This window comes from Eumetopias jubatus, unplaced genomic scaffold (genome assembly GCF_037043125.1).
Source record: "Eumetopias jubatus isolate StellerSeaLion01/CBP00866 unplaced genomic scaffold, mEumJub1_p1.0 scaffold_10, whole genome shotgun sequence".
In the NCBI taxonomy this organism is placed as follows: Eukaryota; Metazoa; Chordata; class Mammalia; order Carnivora; family Otariidae; genus Eumetopias; species Eumetopias jubatus.
In genome coordinates, this window is record NW_028274816.1 from 115,716,766 (window position 1) to 115,739,736 (window position 22,971).

At 38.7% G+C, this 22,971-nt stretch overlaps 1 protein-coding gene across 1 annotated transcript in view; it reads left to right on the plus strand.

Annotated features, from left to right (window-relative positions):
• Positions 1-6,151: 6,151 nt before the first annotated feature.
• The window catches only part of GDPD1 (glycerophosphodiester phosphodiesterase domain containing 1), a 46,230-nt gene continuing 29,410 nt past the window's right edge, over positions 6,152-22,971 (plus strand). The window contains exons 1-2 of the mRNA XM_028109295.2: positions 6,152-6,366; positions 16,353-16,395. Coding sequence (XP_027965096.2) covers positions 6,225-6,366; positions 16,353-16,395 — 185 coding nt within the window. The 5' untranslated portion in view covers positions 6,152-6,224. The remainder of the gene's footprint in view (positions 6,367-16,352; positions 16,396-22,971) is intronic.

Here is a 22,971-nt window from a genome sequence, read left to right on the forward strand (position 1 = left end):
TAATGATTCAATAACAAATAATAAAATGGTAATGATAATTACTATTTATCACAAAGGGTGTTTGTGAGGAGTAAAGGAGTGTATATAAAGCTAACAGAGGGGCATACAAATAAATTCTTGATAATAGAGATATTTTATCTTGAATTTACTTTTTAAAGGTATCCCATAATTCTAAGTTTTGGAGATGGTGAATACATTTTGGTTAGTTCTAGTCCTACCTTTTATAATCAGGTAAACAGTGTCTAGTACATGCAAAACGCTATGTAAGCACCATGATGTGTAGCAGTTTTGTAGACTTGATTTGTACCTTTCCTCTTGTATCTTTCTGTGGTCTTTTAACCCTGATCTAATTTTTGTTAGTTTGTTTATGCTTCAGATATGACACCTCTCAAATCCTTTGGCCATTTCTCACTTCTTTCTGTCTCCTACAATTTTGCGCCTTTCCTAAGATGTGGCAAATAGAACTGCACTCAGTTTTTGGAAGGCTGCACAATTGTGAACAAAGACCAGCTACTAGTTTATGTTTAATTTTCAGTATTCTGAATTATGTTTATTGGCCTAAGTTGGCACAGCAGCTCACTGGGTTGGTGTTTTAAGGAAGTAGTTTACTGCATCTTCAAACATTGGATACCATCTAAAGCTTTAGTTTGTTGATCTTGTAAAATGAGGATAATAACTCCCTTACCTACCTCAAAAGATAACCTTGGTTCAAACTCCTAAAGTTGTGTTAATTGAAGTCCTTTACAAACTCTTATAAATAGAAAGGATAGTTATTATTCTTTGTTTGTAACTGAGCTCAGATCCTATCATATTATAAATAGAATATAACTATTTTTCCCAAATCATCTGTGCTAAAAATAATCCTGCCCATAAGTATAGCAAAAAAAATCATTTTCTTTTTTCTTTTTCTTTTTTTTAAGATTTATTTATTTATTTGAGAGAGAGTGCATACGTGGTGGGAGGGGCAGAGGGAAAGAATCTTCAAGCAGATTCCGCACTGAGTGCAGAGCCTGTTTCGGGGCTCCATGTAGAGCTTGATCCCACAACCAAGACTTGGAAGCTCAACTAACTGAGCCACCCAGGTGCCCCTAAAAATCATTTCTTTTCTTCAAGTATTTATTTATTTATTTGAGAGAGAGAGAGCATGAGTAGGGGGGAGGGGCAGAGAGAGAGGGAGAAGCAGACTCCCCACCGAGCAGGGAGCCCGATGTGGGGCTCCATCCCAGGACCCTGAGATCATGACCGGAGCCGAAGGTGATGCTTAACTGACTGAGCCACCCAGGTGCCCCTAAAAATAATTTTCTATTTGAATAGACATAAAACAAATTTCTAAAGAGTAAATTATATACTGTGGTTCCCTTTTATTCCACTCTTAGAGGACTGTCTTACAACAGTTGATTATTACTTCCTTTCTCCTACTAAGTTATATGTACTTGAATTTCCAGTAATTTTTATCTTTGGTTTTATACTAGCTGTTTTCTCAATATAAATGCAAGAATACCTAGCTTATAATCCCATTTAAAACATTTTTGTTTTTGAACATACCTTTGTTGTTTTTGTAAAACTAGTATGTAGTCACTATATCTGTTATTAAGAATTTGGGGGGGAGGGGCGCCTGGGTAGCTCAGACGGTTAAGTGTCTGCCTTCGGCTCAGGTCATGATCCCAGGGTCCTAGGATCGAGCCCCACATCGGGCTCCTGGCTCAGCGGGGAGCCCGCTTCTCCCTCTCCCTCTGCCTTTCTCCCTGCTCATGCTCTCTCTCTCTCTCTATCTCTGTGTCTCAGATGAATAAATAAAATCTTTAAAAAAAAATTTTAAATAAAAGAATTTGAGGGGGAGGCATCTGAGTGGTACAGTTTGTCAAGCGGCTCTTGGTTTCAGCTTAGGTCATGATTCCAGGGTCCTGGAATCAAGCCCCAAGTAGGGCTCTGCACTCAGTGTGGAGTCTGCTTGGGATTCACTTTCTGCTCTCCCTCTGCCCGTCCCTCCACCTCATTCGCGTGCACTCTCTCTCAAATAAATAAACCTTAAAAAAAAATTTTTTTTTTAAGATAAAAGTAAGTTACCTGAGATTCCACTGCTTTGCCAGTATTTTGCCAACACTTTCAACATTTTAGTGAATATCCTTCTAGGCATCTCTATGCATATATGTACATGAAGATATGTATTCAATCTTACATAATTGCAATCATAGAATACAAGAATACAGTTGTTTTGTAATGTACTTTTTTTCACTCGACAACATGTGGTAGACATGTTTCCTGTCAATAAATAAAAGTCTTATTAATGGCTGTATCATTTTCCCATATGATTTACACAGTCTGTCTTTTATTATTTGATATTTGGGTTCTTTCCAATTTAGGGCTCCTACAAACAATGATAGAACACCATGATGCATACATATGTCTTTTTTTTTAATTTTTTTTTTAAAGATTTTATTTGGGAGAAAGAGCATGAGTGTGGGGAGGGGCCGAGGGAGAGGGACTGGCAGACTCTCCGCTGAGCACAAAGCCTGACATGGGGCTTGATCCCATCACCCAGGCGCCCCATATGCATATGTCTTTTATTAATACTTGTGAACTTTTATTTGCAGAATAAACTGTTAGACTTTGGATTGATGGGACAAGGGATATATACATTTTGCACTTTGACACATATTGCTAAATTGCCCTACTGAAAGTTGAACCATGCTCTAGCCTAGTTTCAGATTCCCAATGTCATAGTTAGGAATCCTGATGGCAGTCCATCAATCCAATCAGCACAAGTTTTCTTATTTTGAAAAATATCTCAATTTAATTTATGAATTCCTTCAGAACTCTTGGGTAAATATCTCTGATCCCGGTGATGTATATTCCTAGGCAATTGCATCTGCTATCTAGAGCACTGATGATTTGGGCAATGCAGTTGTAGATGGGATTTAAATGACAACCTAAGAAATTATTTTGTTTGTTTGTTTTTTAAAGATTTTATTTATTTGAGAGAGAAAGCAGAAGCAGGGGTAGGGGCAGAGGGAGAGGGAGAAGCAGGCTCCCCACTGAGCAGGGAGCCTGATGTGGGACTCCATCTCAGGACCCTGGGATCATGACATGAGCCAATTGCAGACACTTAACTGACTGAGCCACCCAGGCGCCCCAACCTAAGGAATCATTAATTAACCTTTTATTTTTCAGAAGATCAATACTATCTTCTCCAACCAACCCCCTGAACTGAATTGAGATTGGTGACCTTGTTATAACATCAGCTACTAGCTATGTAATCTTGGGCAAAATACTTAACCTCTGCATACATCAGTTTTTTTTTTTACAGGGAAACAGGCCAGGCACCTGGGTGACTCAGTTAAGCGTCTGTCTTCAGCTCAGGTCATGATCCCAGGGTCCTGGGTTGGAGCCCCAGGTCAGGCTCTCTGCTCAGCAGGGAGCCTGCTTCTCCCTCTGCCACTCCCCCTTGTGCTCGCTCTATGTTAAATAAATAAAATCTTTAAAAAAAGAAAAAGGGGCACCTGGGTGGCTCAGTCATTGGGTGTCTGCCTTCCGCTCGGGTCATGATCCCGGGGTCCTGGGATCAAGCCCCACATCGGGCTCCCTGCTCAGGTGGGAAGCCTGCTTCTCCCTCTCCCACTCCCCTTGCTCGTGTTCCTGCTCTCACTGTCTCTCTCTCTCTGTCAAATAAATAAAATCTTAAAAAAAACAAATAAAAATAAATAAACAGGCCAGTGATTTCTTTTTTTTTAAAAGATTTTATTTATTTATTTGAGAGAGAGAGAATGAGAGATAGCACCAGAGGGAAGAGGGTCAGAGGGAGAAGCAGACTCCCCGCTGAGCAGGGAGCCCGATGCGGGACTTGATCCCAGGACTCCAGGATCACGACCTGAGCCGAAGGCAGTCGCCTAACCAACTGAGCCACCCAGGCGCCCAGGCCAGTGATTTCTGATACACTTTCTTTTTTAACATTTTCCTCCCTATGATAATTGACTGTACTAAATTCCATTCTTGGTTTAAATAATGCCTTATTAACTTTGGTGGCTCTTGAAAAGTTGACTCCTTCATCCTGGTTGACTTCTCTGGTCATATTGGTATAATTAAAAAAAAAAAAGCTATTCTATTATCATTGCTTGCCTGTTCTTGCATTAGTTTTAATTTTTCTTGGGCCTCCAATAACCTGCTTGGTTACTTATTTTGACAGTTATGTATACTTTTCCCAAATTTGTTGGTGATATTTTAGAGAAAAATGTTTTAACTTCTGACAGTGCTTTACTTATATAGGATACTTTTAATGCTTTCATTTGACTTCATTAGATCCTCAGAATGCCCCTGTGAGGTTAGATACTATTATCCTCATTTTACAGTTGTAGAAACAGAGGCTTAAAATAAGTAATATGCTCAAAGTCACTCAGCTTGTAAATGGTATAGCTGTTATCTATGGGGTCTAAGTTCAGAGCTCTATTTACTAAGCCACAGTTACCTCTATATTTGAAGGTTAAATATTCTTAGTTACATAGATTTTTTCCAGGTAATATTTATCATATACATGTGTTTATTCCCATCATAAATAGTAGTCGTTAAATTTAGATAAAAGTTGCTATCAGGTGAGATTTTGGTAAAGGGAAGCAGAACCATGCCATCAGCTGATCTATAGTATATAATTTGACAGCCCTACCTAACCAGATACTTTCCTTAATTCCTAACAAGGCAATATTTTTCAACTCATGAGTTTCCTTAAAATGTTTTAATTTAAAAAGTGTGGTTATATTTGGGTATTTTTATACTTAGTTCTTTTTCTTCTATAAAGGCTTTAACATTTCTCTGGATATTTTGATATTAGATCAAGAAATAGACTTACTGTGGTGGTAAACTGATGCAAAAGTCTTTTTCAGCTACTTAAAAAAAATTTTTTTTATTCATTTTTATTTTAGAGAGCACACAAGCAGGGGAAAGAGCAGAGGGGGAGAGAGAGGGAGGGGGTTAAGAATCCCAAGCCGACTTGTGCTGAGATCGGAACCCAATTCGGGGCTCTAGCCCACAACCCTGAGATCACAAACTGAGCTGAAACCAACAGTCCAATGCTCAACCCACTGAACGACCCAGGTGCCCCCTTTTCAACTACTTTTTTTTTTTTAATTTAATGTAGGCCACCGTTTTCTAGAATCTTCACTGGAAAGAGAACTTCAACTATCTATTTTGACCTCAGACTTTTCTACTTAAGTTCTTTCCAGCTTATCTCTTAACTCAGGCAAAAGATCCGGCAGGCAAAGCATAACCTGATGGGAACTGAAACTACCCCGTTAAGCAATAGAGCCTGCCCTGAACCTGCAAGACCCCACCCATGATTGACTTTAAGACAGTGATCAGCTTGACCTTCACTGCCCTCCTCCTGCGTGTAGCCAGCCACCTTTGTCCCACATTTTCCTTATGTAAACCTGGAAGTATGGATGAAAGGAAAACTAGTTGGGCCTTCTGGGATTGAGTTTCCTATCTAAGACTTTTAAGTAATAACCTATAACCTTGTTAACGTTTTCTTATTGTAAGTAGACTTGCAAGTCAACAAATATTTGACTGCCTTTCCTGTACAAGGCGTGGGATCTCATTTCTCAGTGAAATGAGAAAGGAGACTGCCCCTCAAATATTTGACTGATAAACTAGTACCTCTTATGGTTATGTGTAACAACAGGGAAAACTCTATCTTGGCTAGACAAATGGATGGGTTTATAATTTGTTTTAGCAAGCTTTAACTCCTCCATTGGTAACAGTTCTTTGCAATTCCTAGAGTAGCGGCTAAGATGTGCCTGGAATCTCTCCATTTTTGATGCAGATTTTCTAATTATGTCAGGCCTTCCTGAATTCAGGCTATCTCTTAATAGCCTTTTCTGCCTGAGTGATGGCGAAGGCACTGGCAGGTTTCCAAGCTCTCGCCTCAGTTTGGAGCTTTCCTGAAGCGCGGCGAGTTCTACCACAGAGCTAGGTAACAAATGCCCACTACCCGACCACTGCAGGCTCCTACCCAGCAGCCAGAGCGCGCCTGCGTACCGCAGCCCCTTTGTTGCTCAGACGCTTGGGATCTGGCTGCGCCTGCGTGGAGGGCTGGCGCCCACAAGTGCGCTGCACCGCTGGCACCGGCTGGGGGCGAGCAGACCTCGAGCAGCTGCCGCAGCCGCCGCAGCCGTTGCGACCGCAGCGGCGGAGTTCATAGGGCCCGGAGGTGGGAGATTTCCCATACGGTGGCTGAGATGTCGTCCACCGCGGCTTTTTACCTTCTCTCCACCCTGGGAGGGTACTTGGTGACCTCATTCTTGTTGCTCAAATACCCGACCTTGCTGCACCCGAGAAAGAAGCAGCGATTCCTCAGTAAACACATCTCCCACCGCGGAGGTGAGAGGGGTCCCCAGATCCCGATGGCGGAGGTGGGGGAGGCTTTTTCCCCCACTAGAGCTGAGGGTCCTTTAGAGCTCTGCAAAAGGCTGGCGGGTGGAAATGGCGTGAGAGTTTGAGGAAGAATGGGGTGTGCGAAAGAGGGCTCCTTGGAGGTGAAGGCGATGCGAAGGGGAGGTCTCCTGAGGGAAGATAATGGGTCTTCAGACAGAGCCATGGTGGAGATCTGTGGAGTGCAGCGGTGTCAGGTGTTCTCTGAAGGAGGAAGGACTGGGGTGAGAATTAAGGGTAGATGGAGCGTTTCTCGGCGAATGGAAGGATGATCGCAAGGTCCCTTCCTGGCAGCGAGACACAAGGCGGGTGGGGGGGGGCGCAGAGCCGGGGTACCCTGCGGGCGAACGGGAACGGACTGCTCTGAGCGGAACCAGTGGCTGAACTTGTAGGGAGATCCAGGGCGACAAGCTTCGAGGTTTGAGGAACTGCGAACCTAGAGCGTGCTGTAGCCTGGTTGTCTGCAGTCCCTGGGGACTGGTTCCTACCCTCCCCCCACCCCTGTCTCCCTCTCTGAGCACTGAGAATTAAGAAGAGGGAAACCTAGTCACTGACCTGGGGACACTTCCCAAGGTCACAGTTAGTCTTGGGCTGGACTGGGACAGAAATTGGAGCGTCCTGGTTACCAAGGCAGCAAACCTTCCACCTGCTTTTTTTTTTCCAGCCCCACATTGCACCCCAGCAATGACACCTGGATTTCCTAAAAACAAAAAGATGATGTAGTTTATGACAGGACTGTATTGTTTAAAGAAAACAAGGAAGTTTTTTCTTGGAAAAGCATCTTACTAAAAGGAGCCTAGGTGGTCCACCCTGTAATTTCCCAAACAGCAGGCCAAATGTTTGCCTCTTCTTTATCTCAGAATAATGAGTCTTTATTTCATTTCAAGCATGATGTATAAAATGCTGTGAAATTGGATTAAGTCAATCAATTTTAATTGTTCTTTACAGATGAATGTTAAACTGGGTTAAAACTGCTTTACAGTTTTACAGTCTAATACTTGAAATGGTAAATTCTAGTAGTTTACAGTTTAAAACTTTATTTAGTACCATAACCCCCTTTCTAACAAGAATTGGCCAGGAATACAGTTCTTTTATTTTTTTTATTTTTTTATTTTTAAAGATTTATTTATTTATTTATTCATGAGAGACAGAGAGAGAGAGAGAGACAGAGGCAGAGGGAGAAGCAGGCTCCCAAGGAGCAGGGAGCCCGATGCGGGACTTGATCCCAGGACCCTGGGATCATGACCTGAGCCGAAGGCAGACGCTTAACCATCTGAGCCACCCAGGCGCCCCGGAATACAGTTCTTTTAAATATAACAGAAATACATTAGTATTCTTCTGTATAATCTGTACAATTTTATGTTAAACATAGTTCTAAAGAGTGACTTCAATAGATGCTAGTCTCCTTACTCATGAAAAGCATCAAAGGTTTTAAGGGGTCACCAGCTAAGGGGTCACCAGCTAAGTGCCAATGCTTATTTAGCATTTACATGGCACTTAGCTGGTGACCCCTTAAAACCTTTGATTTAAACATTTAAATGTTTAATTAGATATACAGTGGGTTTTTTTGTTAAGTTTATTTACTTATTTAAGTAATCTCTGCACCCAACATGGGGCCTGAACTCACCACCCTGAGATCAACAGTTGCACACTCTTCTGACTGAGCCAGCCAACACAGCCTCCCTGTATTTACTGATTTTAAAAAAAGAAAAATGTGCTTACTAAAAACCCAAACCAAAACAAAACTAGATCCTCTAAAAAGCTATCTAAACTGTCATTGTGGGTGATCTAAATTTTATTTTAGAAGAAATACATGTTAATTTTTGAATTTTTGTGACACCCTACAGGTGAAAAAACCAGTATTCCATAGAGGTTAAAAAATATGTGCTAAATCAATGTAGCCGATATCAAAACCAGGATAAGCTGATCTCCAGTTCTCACCTTCAGAAATACTTTAAAAATATTTTTCCCTAGATATAAAGTCATTTTCGGTTGTTTCAGTTTCACTCCTTATATAAAAAATTTCCATTTGTTATTTGCAAATATGGGATCAGTATTTGTATATTCAAACTGCAGCTGTCATGAGAATCTTGTTAAATATCTGCAGACTTAAATCTTACTTACTTGTATGATGGTCCTAATGCACTGTAGTAAGTTCCTATGTTGTTAGTGCTTAATATGCTTTTGTTGAGTATGTGCACCAAATAATACAATTAAATCCAGAGTGATAGAGGAGATATTTACTAAAAAATACTTTGTAACTCAAGATACTAAGTTTCTGGAAAATAATAGTGGAGGAAGAAGTCACCTCCTTGATTATTTTTTATTTATTTTTTAAAAAGATTTTATTTATTTATTTGACAGAGAGAGAGACAGTGAGAGAGGGAACACAAGCAGGGGGAGTGGGAGAGGGAGAAGCAGGCTTCCCACGGAGCAGGGAGCCCGATGCGGGGCTCGATCCCAGGACCCTGGGATCATGACCTGAGCCAAAGGCAGATGCTTAACCACTGAGCCACTCAGGCGCCCCTATTTTTTATTTTTGTCTTAGACACTGCCAACAGCAATCACTAGTCTCTCTGTGCATATTACTAACATTTAGGCTAATTCTCTATTTCCCTAACTTCAAATACCTGGTTATTTCATGTAAACCGGATATATGACCATTCCAAGACTGAAACATTGATCAATATATCTTATAAAGTACATGCACCAGTATTGCTGTAACTATATTATGGCTGCATTATCACCTGGGTTAGATTCTGAACCACTAGTTAGCCTTGAGGAGAAGACCTAGTTTCCTTATTTATAAATGGGGACTGTTTCCTTCTCTTTGGGTTGTTAGGAGGATAAGGTATATAAAATGCACTTTGAAAACTGAAAATTGTTTAGAAATATCTGCATGGATACAGGGATCTACGTATGTGTTTTGTAGTAAAACTCTGAATTGATTGAGAAGAAATAAGATCACCATATAGTTAATGTTTTCAAAATTTGAATGAACATACTGCCTTTTACTAAGATTAATTGTCCTTGAAAGAGGAACTTAATGTTTCAAAAATTAAATGCTGTAGGTTTATTTTGTTCTTGCCTCTTTAGCGCATACATTGTATTACATTATATTATAATAGGATATGTAATACACCTGCCTCCCTTACTAGACTGAGTTTCTTAAGGGGGAGTTTCAGATTTTATTAATGCTTCTGTCTCTAGCTTCTAGTGCAGATCCTAACATAATTAAAATAATAAATTATTTTCTGCTAATTACTGCACGCTAGATCCCTCCCATGTGTTTCCTAAGTTTATTTGACCAAAGAACACCTTTTATAACTACAATGTATTGATGGAATACCAATAAGATCAAAGATATCCTTTGGATCAAATGGAGAGCAAGCAGTACTCTCAAAGGCCATTTTCTTAATTTCTCTATGAAAGCATGAATTTTATTAATTTTCTTTTCAATTGCATAAGTAACTCATGTTCATTGTAGAAATTTGGAAAATATAGAAATGAAAAAAGAAAAAATAGTTCCTAAAACTTTACTATCCAGACATAATGTGTTAACATTTTGAAGTATATCCTTTAAAAACCTATTTTCTGGTATTTGGAATCCGATAGTGTATATAAAGATTTTATCTATCTATCTATCTATCTATCTATCTATCTATCTATCTATCTATCTATCTATCAATTTATGACAGAGAGAGCATGAGCAGGGGCGAGGGTCAGAAGCAGGCGCCTTGCTGAGCCAGGGGGCCTGAAGCTGGGCTCGATCCCAGGGCCCTGGGATCATGACCGGAGCCAAACGCAGATGCTTAACTGACTGAGCCACCCAGGTGTCTCCTGGAATCATAGTGTATATACATTTATTTCAGATGCCAACTGAGTTGGCTAGAGGTACAGTTGCAGGGAAATATGGAAATAACGTACTCTAATACTCTTTAATCTATCTCCATGAGCCAATTGAATTAAGCAACAGGCTTTTAAAAAAGAAGTCTATGTATTAGGGTTCAGTGGCCAACAAATAAAAAAAATCATCAACCCATGAAATCCCCCCTTCCCTCTTAATCTTTCACCCTTGATCTTGAGACAGAGTATTGTCACAATCTGGATATCCTGCCACAGAATGATTTGGAAAGTAGTAAGTTTGAGGGTAAGTTTGCTGTCGGACACTGGCTGCTTCTGGGTCCTAAACTTTAATTGGATGTTCAAGGAAGAAATTGAAGCATCATTTTGAGTCTCAAAAGTGTCAATGGAAGTGGCATTCTGCAGTTGGATCCTGAAACATGTTCCATGTCAGGGTATCAATTCTTTCTCTTCTTGTTCCCTCAGTCCTATTTTTAAGGAACTCTTCTCACTTTTCAATGAGGACTTTTTTCTTTTCTTTGCCTTTCTTTCTTTCTTTTTCTTCTTCTTCTTTTTTTTTTTTTAGTAATCCCTACACCCAACATGGGGCTCAAACTTACAACCAAGAGATCAAGAGTCACATGCTCGGGGTGGCTCAGATGGTTAAGCATCTGCCTTTGACTCAGGTTATGATCCTGGGGTCCTGGGATTGAGTCCTGCATGGGGAGACTGCTTCTCCCTCTCTTTCTTCCTGCCGCTCCCCCACTGCTTGTGCTCTCTCTCTCTCTGTCAAGTAAATAAATAAAATCTTTATTTAAAAAAAAAAAGTCACATGCTCTTCTGACTGAGCCAGACAGGTGCCCTTTCAACAAGGACTTTTTCCTTATTCATTTCCTCAACTGATTCACTCATTCCTATCAATACCTTATTAGCAATGAAGTCATTTATCATTTATTTAATAGTACTTTCCTGCTTAAGAAAGCAAACTAAAATGTACTTAATTTCAGCAATGGCTAAAAGATATATATGTCTTAAATTGTATATAAATTTAGAAAAATTAAACATAAAAAATAACATTATAGAAAAATTATTGAAATTATGACCAAGTACATAACAAAAACCACTTATCATTGAAGAGAGCATACATGTGGTAGTTAGTAAATGCTGCCTGGGTATCAGTATACAGTTTGAATATCCTTCTGTGCTATTGATGTGTTTAATTTTTTCTTATACCTATAAATACAGATTTCACCATTTTTTCCTTTTGAGATACAGAAATAAAGTGTGCAGTGTTCCAGGGAACTCATTTGGAGAAATGCTCTTGGTATATACCATCTCTACTCCTTACAAGCTCTTTTTGCTCTTATGTAAGTCGTGTATACTATTTCCAAGGCACACTGTAAATGTTGAATGAACAAATGAATTTAGAAATAAAGAAGAGGGCACCTGGGTGGCTCAGTTGGTTAAGGTCTCAACTCTTGATTTCAGATCATGAGGTCATGATCTCAGAGTCGTGAGATTGATCCTCCTTGTTGGGCTCTGTGCTGGGCTTGGAGCCTACTGAAGATTCTCTCTCCCTCTCCCATTGCCCTCCTCCCTGCCTGTGTCTCTCTCAAAAAAGGAAGGAAGGGAGGGAGGAAGGGAGGGAGGGAGGGAGGAAGGAAGGAAGGAAAAAAAAGAGGGAAGAAATGAAGAAGGAACTTACTTTATTGCTTGATTTACTGAAAAATTTCATTTTGAGTTGAGATAGGATCATATCTCAAACATTAGGATATGTTTTATTTGCGCTAAGCTGTCTTTTCCAATATCAGAAAATATTTAATTTTGAAGGTTTCTTTGTGTGCGTGTGGCTGATGCACGTGGTCATATTTGTCATTGGTTTTATAAACCGCACATTTATCATGTATACAAAGATGTTAATAATAGTGGTGGTTAGAGCACATCTATAAAACAACTCTACAATGTTTATTGGTATATAAAACATTTGGGAGACAAAAAGAAAACTAAGCAGATATTTCTTTCCTTCACAGCATCTAAATCTAATTAAAGATAGAAAAGAGAATGTTTCCTTTACTTTTCCTGTCCTATCAGAAATTAACTGATCACGGGGCACATGGGTGGCAGAGTTGGTTAGGTGTCTGACTCTTGGTTTTGGCTCAGGGCGTGATCTCAGGATCATGAGACTGAGCCCCTGTCAGGCTCTATGCCCAGCATGGAGTCTGCTTGAGATTCTCTCTCCCTCTCCCTCTGCCCCTCCCCCTGCTCTCTGGAAGGAAGGAAGGAAGGAAGGAAGGAAGGAAGGAAGGAAGGAAGGAAAGAAAGAGAGAGAAAGAAAGAAAAAGAAAGAAAGAAAAAAGAAGAAAGAGAAAGATTAACTGGTTACAAAGTAATTATGAAGCACTATATAAGAGAGAAAGTTAGTATAGAATGAAAACTTGGGAAGTATATAGTGAAGCTATAAATAAAGAAAATTGGGACTTTTCAGAGAAGGTTTTGTCAAGTGAAAAATGTGAACTGGAAGAGGGAGGCAGTATGATGTAAGCAGAGGAATTATAAACATTAGGACAGCATGTAAAATCTGACACTCATTCTCTTTCCCATTTCATAATTTAATAACTAATTAAAAATCAAACATTTGTTTATATGTTGGATGGTGATTTGCAAAGCCAGGCATTGTTTAAATTGATTATTGAAGGAGAAGGAAAATTAGTGGCAAACATGCTTCTATAAATGATAACGATAACTGGAAAGAAGAGGAATTCAAATAATTTCATGAGACGAGCTACCACCAAATAATTCCTTGGAGAGGAATGGCATACTTTTTCATTAGTCCCTTAGTTACTCTCCAGGCTTTCACCATATGAATCTAACAGGTAATTTGTGGGTGTTATCATTGTAGAGTTTATCTTCAAGCTTTATAAACAAGAAGAATATGGGAATAAGGACCAATATGAATAACTTATCTGTAAAACTGAAATAAAGGCATTCTATGAATGGCAGCGTAGAAGCTGCCACATAGTGGTAAAAAGATGGGATCTGAAATCATATAGCTTATGCTTGAATCAGTTCCCCTCTTTGGCTATGTGACTGTACCCAACTTTTTTCTGGTTGTGGGGGTTTTAATGAAATGATATATAAAGTGCTAAGTACAGTGTGTAGCTTCTATTAATTATTAATATCTTGATTGTCTTTTCATTGTTTATTTAATACTGGCTAATACTTTCATAAATTTATATTTATGAATTTATGAAATTAATAAAATCAAAGATCTTAAGTAACAGTGTTTTCATGCTTAAACTGTTAGGTTTAAATGAATAACATAGTAGCACTCTTTATCCTTTTTGGTCATATTCTAGAGTGTTGAGCAGACAGACTCCACGCTAGTGCAGAGCCTGACATGGGGCTTGATCTCACCACTCTGAGATCATGACCTGAGCTGAAATTTAAGAGTCAGAGGCTTAACTGACTGAGTCACCAAGGTGCCCCAACACCAACTAGATTTTTAAAAGTCATTTAACTGGGCTTCTGGGTGGCTTAGTTGGTTAAGTGTTGCCTTTGGCTTGGGTCATGATCCCGAAATCCTGGGACTGAGCCCCAAATTGGGCTCCCTGCTTCACTGGGAGCCTGCTTCTCCCTCTGCCTGCTGCACCCCCCCCCCCCGGTGCTCTCTCTCTCTCTGTCAAGTAAATAAATAAAGAAACAGAAAAAGTCATTTAACCTAAAGAGCACTTTTTTTTTTAAAAGAGCACTTACTTTGACAAAAGCTATAATCTTAGATTTACTTCATGTTTTCTATTGTGCAACAACTGTAAAACCTAAAATCAAAGTAGCTTTTTTCACATGGGTATTCTGTTCTCTCTACTAAACTATGGGACTCTAGAACATTCAGTTAATATATTCATTTCTTTATACTTTGTGTTTCTATTGATTATTAATTAGGTTGCCATAAAAGTAAAATCTAACAATATAAAAGAAGAAAATTTTAATACTCTCACAAATATGTCCAGATGGTATTGTATGTGAAACATTTTAATGCTAATACTCGAACAGTACCATAAACTTGAAGTGTTTCTTTTTGCTAAAAAGAAATTGGCTGTTTTTCTTAAGTATTTGGAAAAGTATTTCGTGTTTTTCCTGTACATCCCATTAATTATTTAGTAATACTGAAATCTTTTTAGTTTTAAAATATTTTAAAACTTATGGCTAGTATGTTATGTTAATTGATTCTACCTAGTATATATAATATTAGAGGATGAGATACTTTTTATCTGTGTCCTTTTTGTCATTGCAATATTATTCATTCATCAGTCAGTGGACATTCACCAAGCACCAGTTACTATAATAGTGGCAATAGTAATAATAATAGCAATGATCTTTTACTTTTACTAAATAGTCACTATTTCATTAAATCTAATGCCATTAGTTATAAAGTGCACATTTCCTTTTCTTTTCGAGGTTGGGGAGGGGCAGAGGGAGAGAGAGAGAATCTTAAGCAGACCCCAACCCCAGCGCAGAGCCCAACGCATGGCTCAATCTTGGGCTCATGAGATCATGACCTGGGCCAAAAGCAAGCGTCAGACACAACTGACTAAGCCACTCAGGTGCCCCTAAAATGCACATATTTAATATGCTGCTGAGAGAGAAAATCTTGACAAATTATTACACACCATCCATCCATTGTAAAATGCACCCTAACTTTAAAAAGGGGAAAACTAATTTTTTGAATTGATGACATAGGGCACCTGACATGTGAATTCATTTAACTATGATCTCATAGTTAACTAAATCCTATGAGATAGGTGCCATCTTTATCCTCATTCTTTTTTTTTTTCTTTTTTAAGATTTTATTTTTTGGGGGGAGCACCTGGCTGACTCAGTCAGTAGGGCATGTGACTCTTAATTTTGGGGTCATGAGTTTGAGCCCCACTTTGGGGGTAGACTTTACTTAATAAAAAAAGTTTTTTTTAATTCATCTCTAACCCCAATGTGGGGCACAAACTCACAACCCTGATATCAAGAGTCTCATGCTGCACTGACTGAGATAGCCAGGCATCCCTCATTTCTTACAGATAAGGAAGCTCAGCCCCAGAGAGGTTTTGTAACTTTCCCAAGGTCATGCAAATATCATCAAATAGATTTGAGAGCAAAGATCCTAACTCCACCTTCAACTACTACACTATATATTTTTTTAAAGATTTTATTTACACTATATTGCCTTCAGCCAAAGCGATTAAAACAGTCACTTATTTTCAGTAATTCATAGGAAAGGGAGTCAGTTTAATAATTTATGGTATGATAAATTCTTATTAGAGAGATGCATAAGAGAGTATGGGGATGTAGAGGAGATGGTTTAACTGTTTCTGAGGAGGTGTATATGTACCAAGTTCTCTTCTGTCTTTCCTATGACAAGCAGATATTGTAGGTTAAAAAACATGTTTAGGGGACGCCTGGGTGGCTCAATTGGTTAAGCGTCTGCCTTCGGCTCAGGTCATGATCCCAGGGTCCTGGGATCGAGTCCCACATCGGGCTCCTTGCTCAGCAGGGAGCCTGCTTCTCCCTCTGCCTGCCTCTGTCTCTCTCTCTGATAAATAAATAAAATCTTAAAAAAAAAACATGTTTAGGTTCTAACCTTTCTGTGTTGCTGTGGCTGTTTTAATCTTTGATTCTTCCTGGTGCAGCCAAAAAGCAATTCAAAATACCATTACACTCTTTAAAAAACTTGTAATGTCTACACAGTATATAAACATCAAGATTCACTAGATGTGTCTTATTAAAGTGAATTTCTGAAAAAATTAAAAAGTTCAAATTAGGGGCACCTCCTGGGTGGCTCAGTCAGTTAAGTATCAGCCTTCAGCTCAGGTCATAATCCCAGGGTCCCTGGGATCAAGCCCAGAGCCCTGCTAAGTGGGGAGCCTGCTTCTCCCTCTCCCCCTGCCCCTCCCCACTGCTCGTGTGTGTGTGTGTGTGTGTGTGTGTGTGTGTGTGTGTGTGAATAAATTAATACAATAAATGAATTAAAATTTTTTTAAAAATTAAAAAATTTTTTAAAAAGTTGAAATTAGCTAAGTAAATGAAATTTAATGTTTTCACAGGTGCTGGAGAAAATTTGGAGAATACAATGGCAGCCTTTCAGCAGTAAGTATATAAAAAGGTATTCTTTTATAGTTTATCTTTGAAGTGATGATGATTCACAAGTGAAGATAGTATACATGTTGCATCCACTTGTTACAGTTGTTTCTATTTTATTAAAATAGCTTTTTTTTTTAATTTAGCTAGTCTGAAGTGTTACAGAGTGTCTGGCTTCTGGATAACTGAAAAACTAGATTAGAGTTGTGGGTAATCAAAAGATACCATAGTTCTAAAGCTGAAAGAAGGCTTTTGTAACAAGGAACACACTGTGTAATGCTAATTAGTCTTGGAGAGAAAGAGAAAAGGAGAAAATGAAACAACTGTTAACATTGGTTGCTGTTTATGAATAGGATTATGTGTCTGCCCTGTAATTCTTCTACAGACCTGAACCTGTGATCTGGTCTTTCTTGTTTGAAGCCTTATGAGTGTTGGTCTTATTTTTTTGAATAAGGTAAATTAGATTATCCCCAGTGTTTCAGTTATTCATATCTCCTATAGATCTCTTTTAGAGCACCTCACAGAGAAGCAGCAGGAGAGACAGGAATGAAAGCTGATTGATACCTTGTTCTCTGTCTTAGAGTAAATGATTATCATTAGTCTGTGGTAATGGTGAAAACACTGTTTTCTTTTCCCTGAAAAATAAAGCAGAGGATATGAAAAGTTAAACTCCATGGAAGACATTACCTTTCCATATTTAGTAAGAAAAATGTTTTCTGACACATTTGTTGAACCATTTTTATGCATACAATTGGGACAGAAATCAGAATTTGGCTTATGTTTTTGTTCTGTTTCTTATCATTTAAAATGACTTAGAATTTAGGGGTGCCTGGCTGGCTCAGTTGGTAGAGCATGTGACCCTGGATCTTGGGGTTGTAAGATCGAGCCCCACCTTGGGCATAGAGATTACTTAAAAATAAATAAAATAAAAATAACAAAGACACCTGAGAGTTTATTTTTCCTGTTATCAGGTCCTAATGTACTGCTTCTCCATATTCTAGTTTCATCTAAATCCTGTCCTCCTGTGTTTGTCATTGCTTATTCTTTGTGTTCTCTAATACAATGCCTTTGACTATAATCCCCAAATTCTCTAAAAACCTAAAAATGCAAAAACTTTCCTCCTGTCTGTGGAAAAAACTTTCCAGATTCTGAAACAAAATAATTTAAATGACTTTAAGTCAAAATAAAATAAAATAAATAAATTACTTTGTTATCTTTTCTACCAAGATCATATATGTAGATATCTTTAGATATCTATATAATATAATATATAAATCTAGATATATATAATGCATATATATATATATAATTTTATTTGTGCAGTTTACACTGAGACACATACACACATACACATACCTCCCCCCCCCGTATACTATGATTTATCAAATATTTGTTCCCTGGGATGTAGTGATATATATTACCTGGGGAGAAAATGCTTATAACTTCAAGTGATTTTAGCATTCTTTATATACATATATATATTTAAAGATTTTATTTATTTATTTGACAGAGACAGACACAGTGAGAGAGGGAACACAAGCAGGGGGAGTGGGAGAGGGAGATGCAGGCTCCCTGCGATGTGAGGCTCTATCCCAGGACCCCGGATCATGACCTGAGCCAAAGGCAGACCCTTAACAACTGAGCCACCCAGGCGCCCCTGCATTCTTTATATTTAAGGTATATTATTTTGTAAGTTTTTCCCCATATTTTTTGTTAAATTTTTACCAACCACCCTTATTTATGAAATTAAAATACTCAATTATATAATAAACTGTTTCTAAGAATGGTACATTTGTATAATAAATTATTTCTAAGGATGGGGTATAAATATTTTTATCTTTGAAGATTTTGATCATCTGAAAAGTTTTTTGGTATTCAGAGAATGTCTTACTTAGATGGTTTTTACTTGCTAGATACATTACATTTCCCATCTTCAGCAGTTTTTTTTTTTTAAGATTTATTTATTTGAGAGATAGCTCACAAGTATGTGTGAATGGGGGAGGGGCAGAGGGAGAGACTCTCAGGCAGATTCCTAACTGAGCATGAAGGCCCAGTTGGGGCTCCATCTTGTGACCCTGAGACCTGAGCTGAAATCAAGAGTCTGACACTTAACCAGCTGAGCCACCCAGGCACCCCTTGATTTAAACCAAAAATTTGTTGGTGGTGGTTTTTGTGTTTTATCTTATGCATCAGCGCTCTTGCTATCAACAAATACTTTTGTTTTCATTTACAGATATTCTGTTAGTAGAATATTTTAACTGCTGGGATACTTAGGAGGTTTTTTTTTTTAATACCTGCTTCATGAACAACAAGAAAAAAATCATGTAAACATACTATTTTCAAGGTACAGTATATTAAGAATGTGGAGTTATAATACATAATTGGCAAAAGACAGATACTGTGCTTAAGTATGGTATATCATCGATAGGATACTTAGTTGAGGGAGAAATAGTAAAAATAAAATGAGCAGCTAAAACTTAGATCTTATTTATGTGCATGTGTAGATAAACACTTCACAAAGCATACATATTATGACATGGAAGGAAAAACAAGATACTAGAGAAAGTATAAATAATTGGTGGGGAAGCCTGGTTAAGATTAACCAGGAAATTGAAAAGATACCAGGACTAGAAAGTTATCATTTGGTACAGAGGAAGAAGCAATTTTTATTTTTTTAATTATTTTTAAATATTTTATTTGAGAGAGAGAGCAAACACGTGCTGGGGGGAGAAGCAAAGGGAAAGGGAGAAGCAGACTCACCTGCTGATCAGGGAGACTGACTCAGGGCTCGATCCTGGGATCATGACCTGAGCCAAAGGCAGATGCTTAACCGAATGAACCACCCAGGTGCCCCAAGAAACTATTTTTAAAATGTGAAATGTTTGGGGCACCTGGCTGTCTCAATCCAGAGAACATGCAACTCTTGATCTTGGGGTTGTGAGTTCAAGTCCCATGTTGGGTGTAGAGATTACTTAAAAAAAGGGGGGGGAGGGAAAAAATGAGATGTTTGAGATTAAGTTGTGAGGGTAGAGACGCCTCGGTGGTTCAGTCAGTTAAGCGTCTGCCTTCGGCTCAGGTCATGATCTTGGTGTCCTGGGATTGAGCCCCACATTGGGCTTCCTGCTCAGCGGGCAGTCTGCTTCTCCCTCTCCCTCTGCCCCTTCCCCTGCTCATACTCTCTCTCTCTCAAATTAATAAATAAGATCTTTAAAAAAATTTAGAAAAAAAGTAATTAGGACTGAAGAGAAATAATTATATCTCACGATTAATTTCTTCCTTCCTGGGGCACCTGGTTGGCTCAGTCGGTTAAGCATCTGCTTTTGGCTCAGGTCATGATCCCAGGGACCTGAGATCAAGCCCCACATCGAGCTCCCTGCTCCACGGGAAGCCTGCTTCTCCCTCTCCCACTCCCCCTGCCCCGCTTGTGTTCCGTCTCTTGCCTTCTCTCTCTCTGTCAAATAAATAAATAAATAAAATCTTTAAAAAAAATTCCTTCCTCCTTCCTTCCTTTCTTTCTCCCTCTCTCTTCCTTTCTCCCTCTCTCTTTTTCTTTCTTTCTTTCTTTCTTTCTTTCTTTCTTTCTTTCTTTCTTTCTTTCTCTCTCTCTCTCTCTCTCTCTCTCTCTCTCTTCTCTCTTTCCCTCTCTTTCTTTTTGTATGTCACAATTTATAAAAAGTCCTGTAATGTGGTTTATAAAATGCTTTCACAAACACCTTAGGTTACGAATATGGCTCTTTTGTGATTCCTTTGAGAGCAAGAATCTTTCCTTATTGATCTCTCAACCCCTAACACCTAGTTCTGATGGTAATAGACTCTTACTAGTTACTTACTAAAGGAGATAATGGAATGGGGCACTCAGGAACAAAGCAGAACATTAACAGAAGACAAATGAAGAAGACAGAACCCCATCCATAATAAGCACAAAACCAGAAACTAAGGAATTGTAACACACACACACACACACACACACACACACAGAGTCACTAAGACCTTGAGTATGTAAAATCTAGCTTTTTTAAAAATTTTTTATTTATTTATTTGACAGAGGCACAGCGAGAGAGGGAACACAAGCAGGGGGAGTGGGAGAGGGAGAAGCAGCCTTCCCGCGGAGCAGGGAGCCCGATGCGGGGCTCGATCCCAGGACCCTGGGATCATGACCTGAGCTGAAGGCAGACACTTAATCACTGAGCCACCCAGGCACCCTTAAAATCTAGCTCTTAAGAGCTAATAAAACTAGGTTATTAAACCAGGCTGCCTTTGTAAATACCCATAGGACAATTTGATCCCGTGGTATTAACATGAATGGTAAAAGAAACAAATTGTTTTAGCAGTAGCTGGAAGTACAAGTTGGCAGACAGTCAAAGTAATTAATCAGTGACCCGGTTCTCATGATACATTTTTCAGAATATCTAATTAATACAATACTAATTTCTCATCTATGAAATAGGAACAGTAACAAACCTCAGTGGTGCGAAGAATAAATGAGATTCAAATAAATTCCTTAATATAGGGTCTGTTATTTATTTGTTTTTGGATTTACGATTTTTATTTTTTCCAAATTTTTATTTAAATTCTAGTTAGTTAACATATATAGGGACTGTTTTAAATCGTTATGTATTGTTTCTGTGGAATTTCAAGTAATTTCACATCTTTTATTTTATTTTATTTTATTTTATTTTTTAAAGATTTATTTATTTGAGAGAGTGAGAATGAGAGAGAGAGAGTACATGAGAGGGGGGAGGGTGACAGGGAGAAGCAGGCTCCCCGCCGAGTGGGGAGCCCGATGCGGGACTCGATCCCGGGACTCCGGGATCATGACCTGAGCCGAAGGCAGTCGCTTAACCAACTGAGCCACCCAGGCGCCCAATTTCACATCTTTTAGAGCTAGAGTTTTATTTCTTTTTCTGGTAATGTTGAAGCTTTGGCTTCCCTATTTCTATGTAATCAGCTTGTCAGAAAGTCACCTATATTGGAGCACATGGGTGGCTCAGTTGTTTAAACATGGGACTCTTGATTTCTGCTCAGGTCATGATCTCAGGGTCATGAGATGGAGCCCCCAAGTGGGGCTCCATGCTCGGCAGGAAGTCTGCTTGAGATTCTTTCCCTCTCTCTCTCCCTCTGCTTGCTCACACTCTCTCTCTCCAAGATAAATAAATCTTAAAAAAAAAAAAAAGAAATTCAGCTATAAAATATCTGGTGCTTCAGTTGAAGTAAATGCATATTATTATTTATGGGAAAATTTGAAGGCCAAAGTGATAAAATTTTTTTTTCCTTTTTCTGGCTATGTTCTAGCTATTTGTCTATAAAATTTGGGATCATTTACAAATTGTCCTGGATGCACTCACTTACTATTGCTCTAAGTTTTTATTAGCTTATTGATAAGACATAAGCCTACAATAAATAGAAACTATTTTTTATATAATTCCTAAACATGTCTAAAAACAGCCCACATTTTAGCTGAGGGCAAACTTCAAACTTCGAAAGATTTCTTAGGTAAAATGTATAAATTTTTTTTTATTTTTAATTTTTTAATTGACTTAAAATTTTATTGTGCTTGCCTCGGCAGCACATATACTAAAATGTTATTTATTTGTTTGTTTGTTTGTTTACTTATTTATTATTTTAAGTAGGCTCCATTCTGGGCATGGAGCCCAATGCAGAATTTTTTTATTTTATATATTTTTTGTTTTTTTAAAGATTTTATTTATTTATTTGAGATACAGCAAGAGAGAGGGAGCATAAGCAGGGCGGAGGTGGGGCGCCTGGGTGGCTTAGTCGGTTAAGCGTCTGCTTCGGCTCAGGTCATGATCCCGGGATCCTGGGATCGAGCCCCACATCGGGCTACTGGATCAGTGGGAAGCCTGCCTCTCCCTCTCCCTCTGCCTCCCTCCCTGCTCCTGCTCTTTCTCTCTCCTTCTGTATCTCTGTGTTTCAAATGAATAAATAAAGTCTTAAAAAAAAAATAAGCAGGGTGGAGGGGCAGAGGGAGAGGGAGAAGCAGGCTCCCTGCTCATGACCTGAGCTGAAGTCAGACATTAACTGACTGAGCCACCCAGGCACCCTGCAGAATTGTTTTTAAATACAGGAAAATATAGATAACCCCTGCTCTTACTCCCCTTCACGTACTCATACAAAAAAAATAACGAAAGTAAGATATGCACATGACCAAAAATCAGTAGTACCAATTTTTTTTTTTTTAGCTATATGAAGGATTTTAGGATTTTATTTCAAAACTGTTTGCTGGCTGTGTGTATTGCTTACAGTTTCTACATTTCTTTTTTTTTTTAATTGAACACAATATAACAATAATATTTAAGGAAATTTAAAAATACAGAAAAGTAAATCTACCAAAAACTGTTTTGTTTGCTTATTTCTTTTTTTTAAAGATTTTATTTATTTATTTATTTTGAGAGAGAGAATGAGAGAGAGAGAGAGAGCATGAGAGGGGGGAGGGTCAGAGGGAGAAGCAGACTCCCTGCTGAGCAGGGAGCCCGATGTGTGACTCCATCCGGACTCGATTCCGGGACTCCAGGATCATGACCTGAGCCGAAGGCAGTCGCTTAACCAACCGAGCCACCCAGGCAC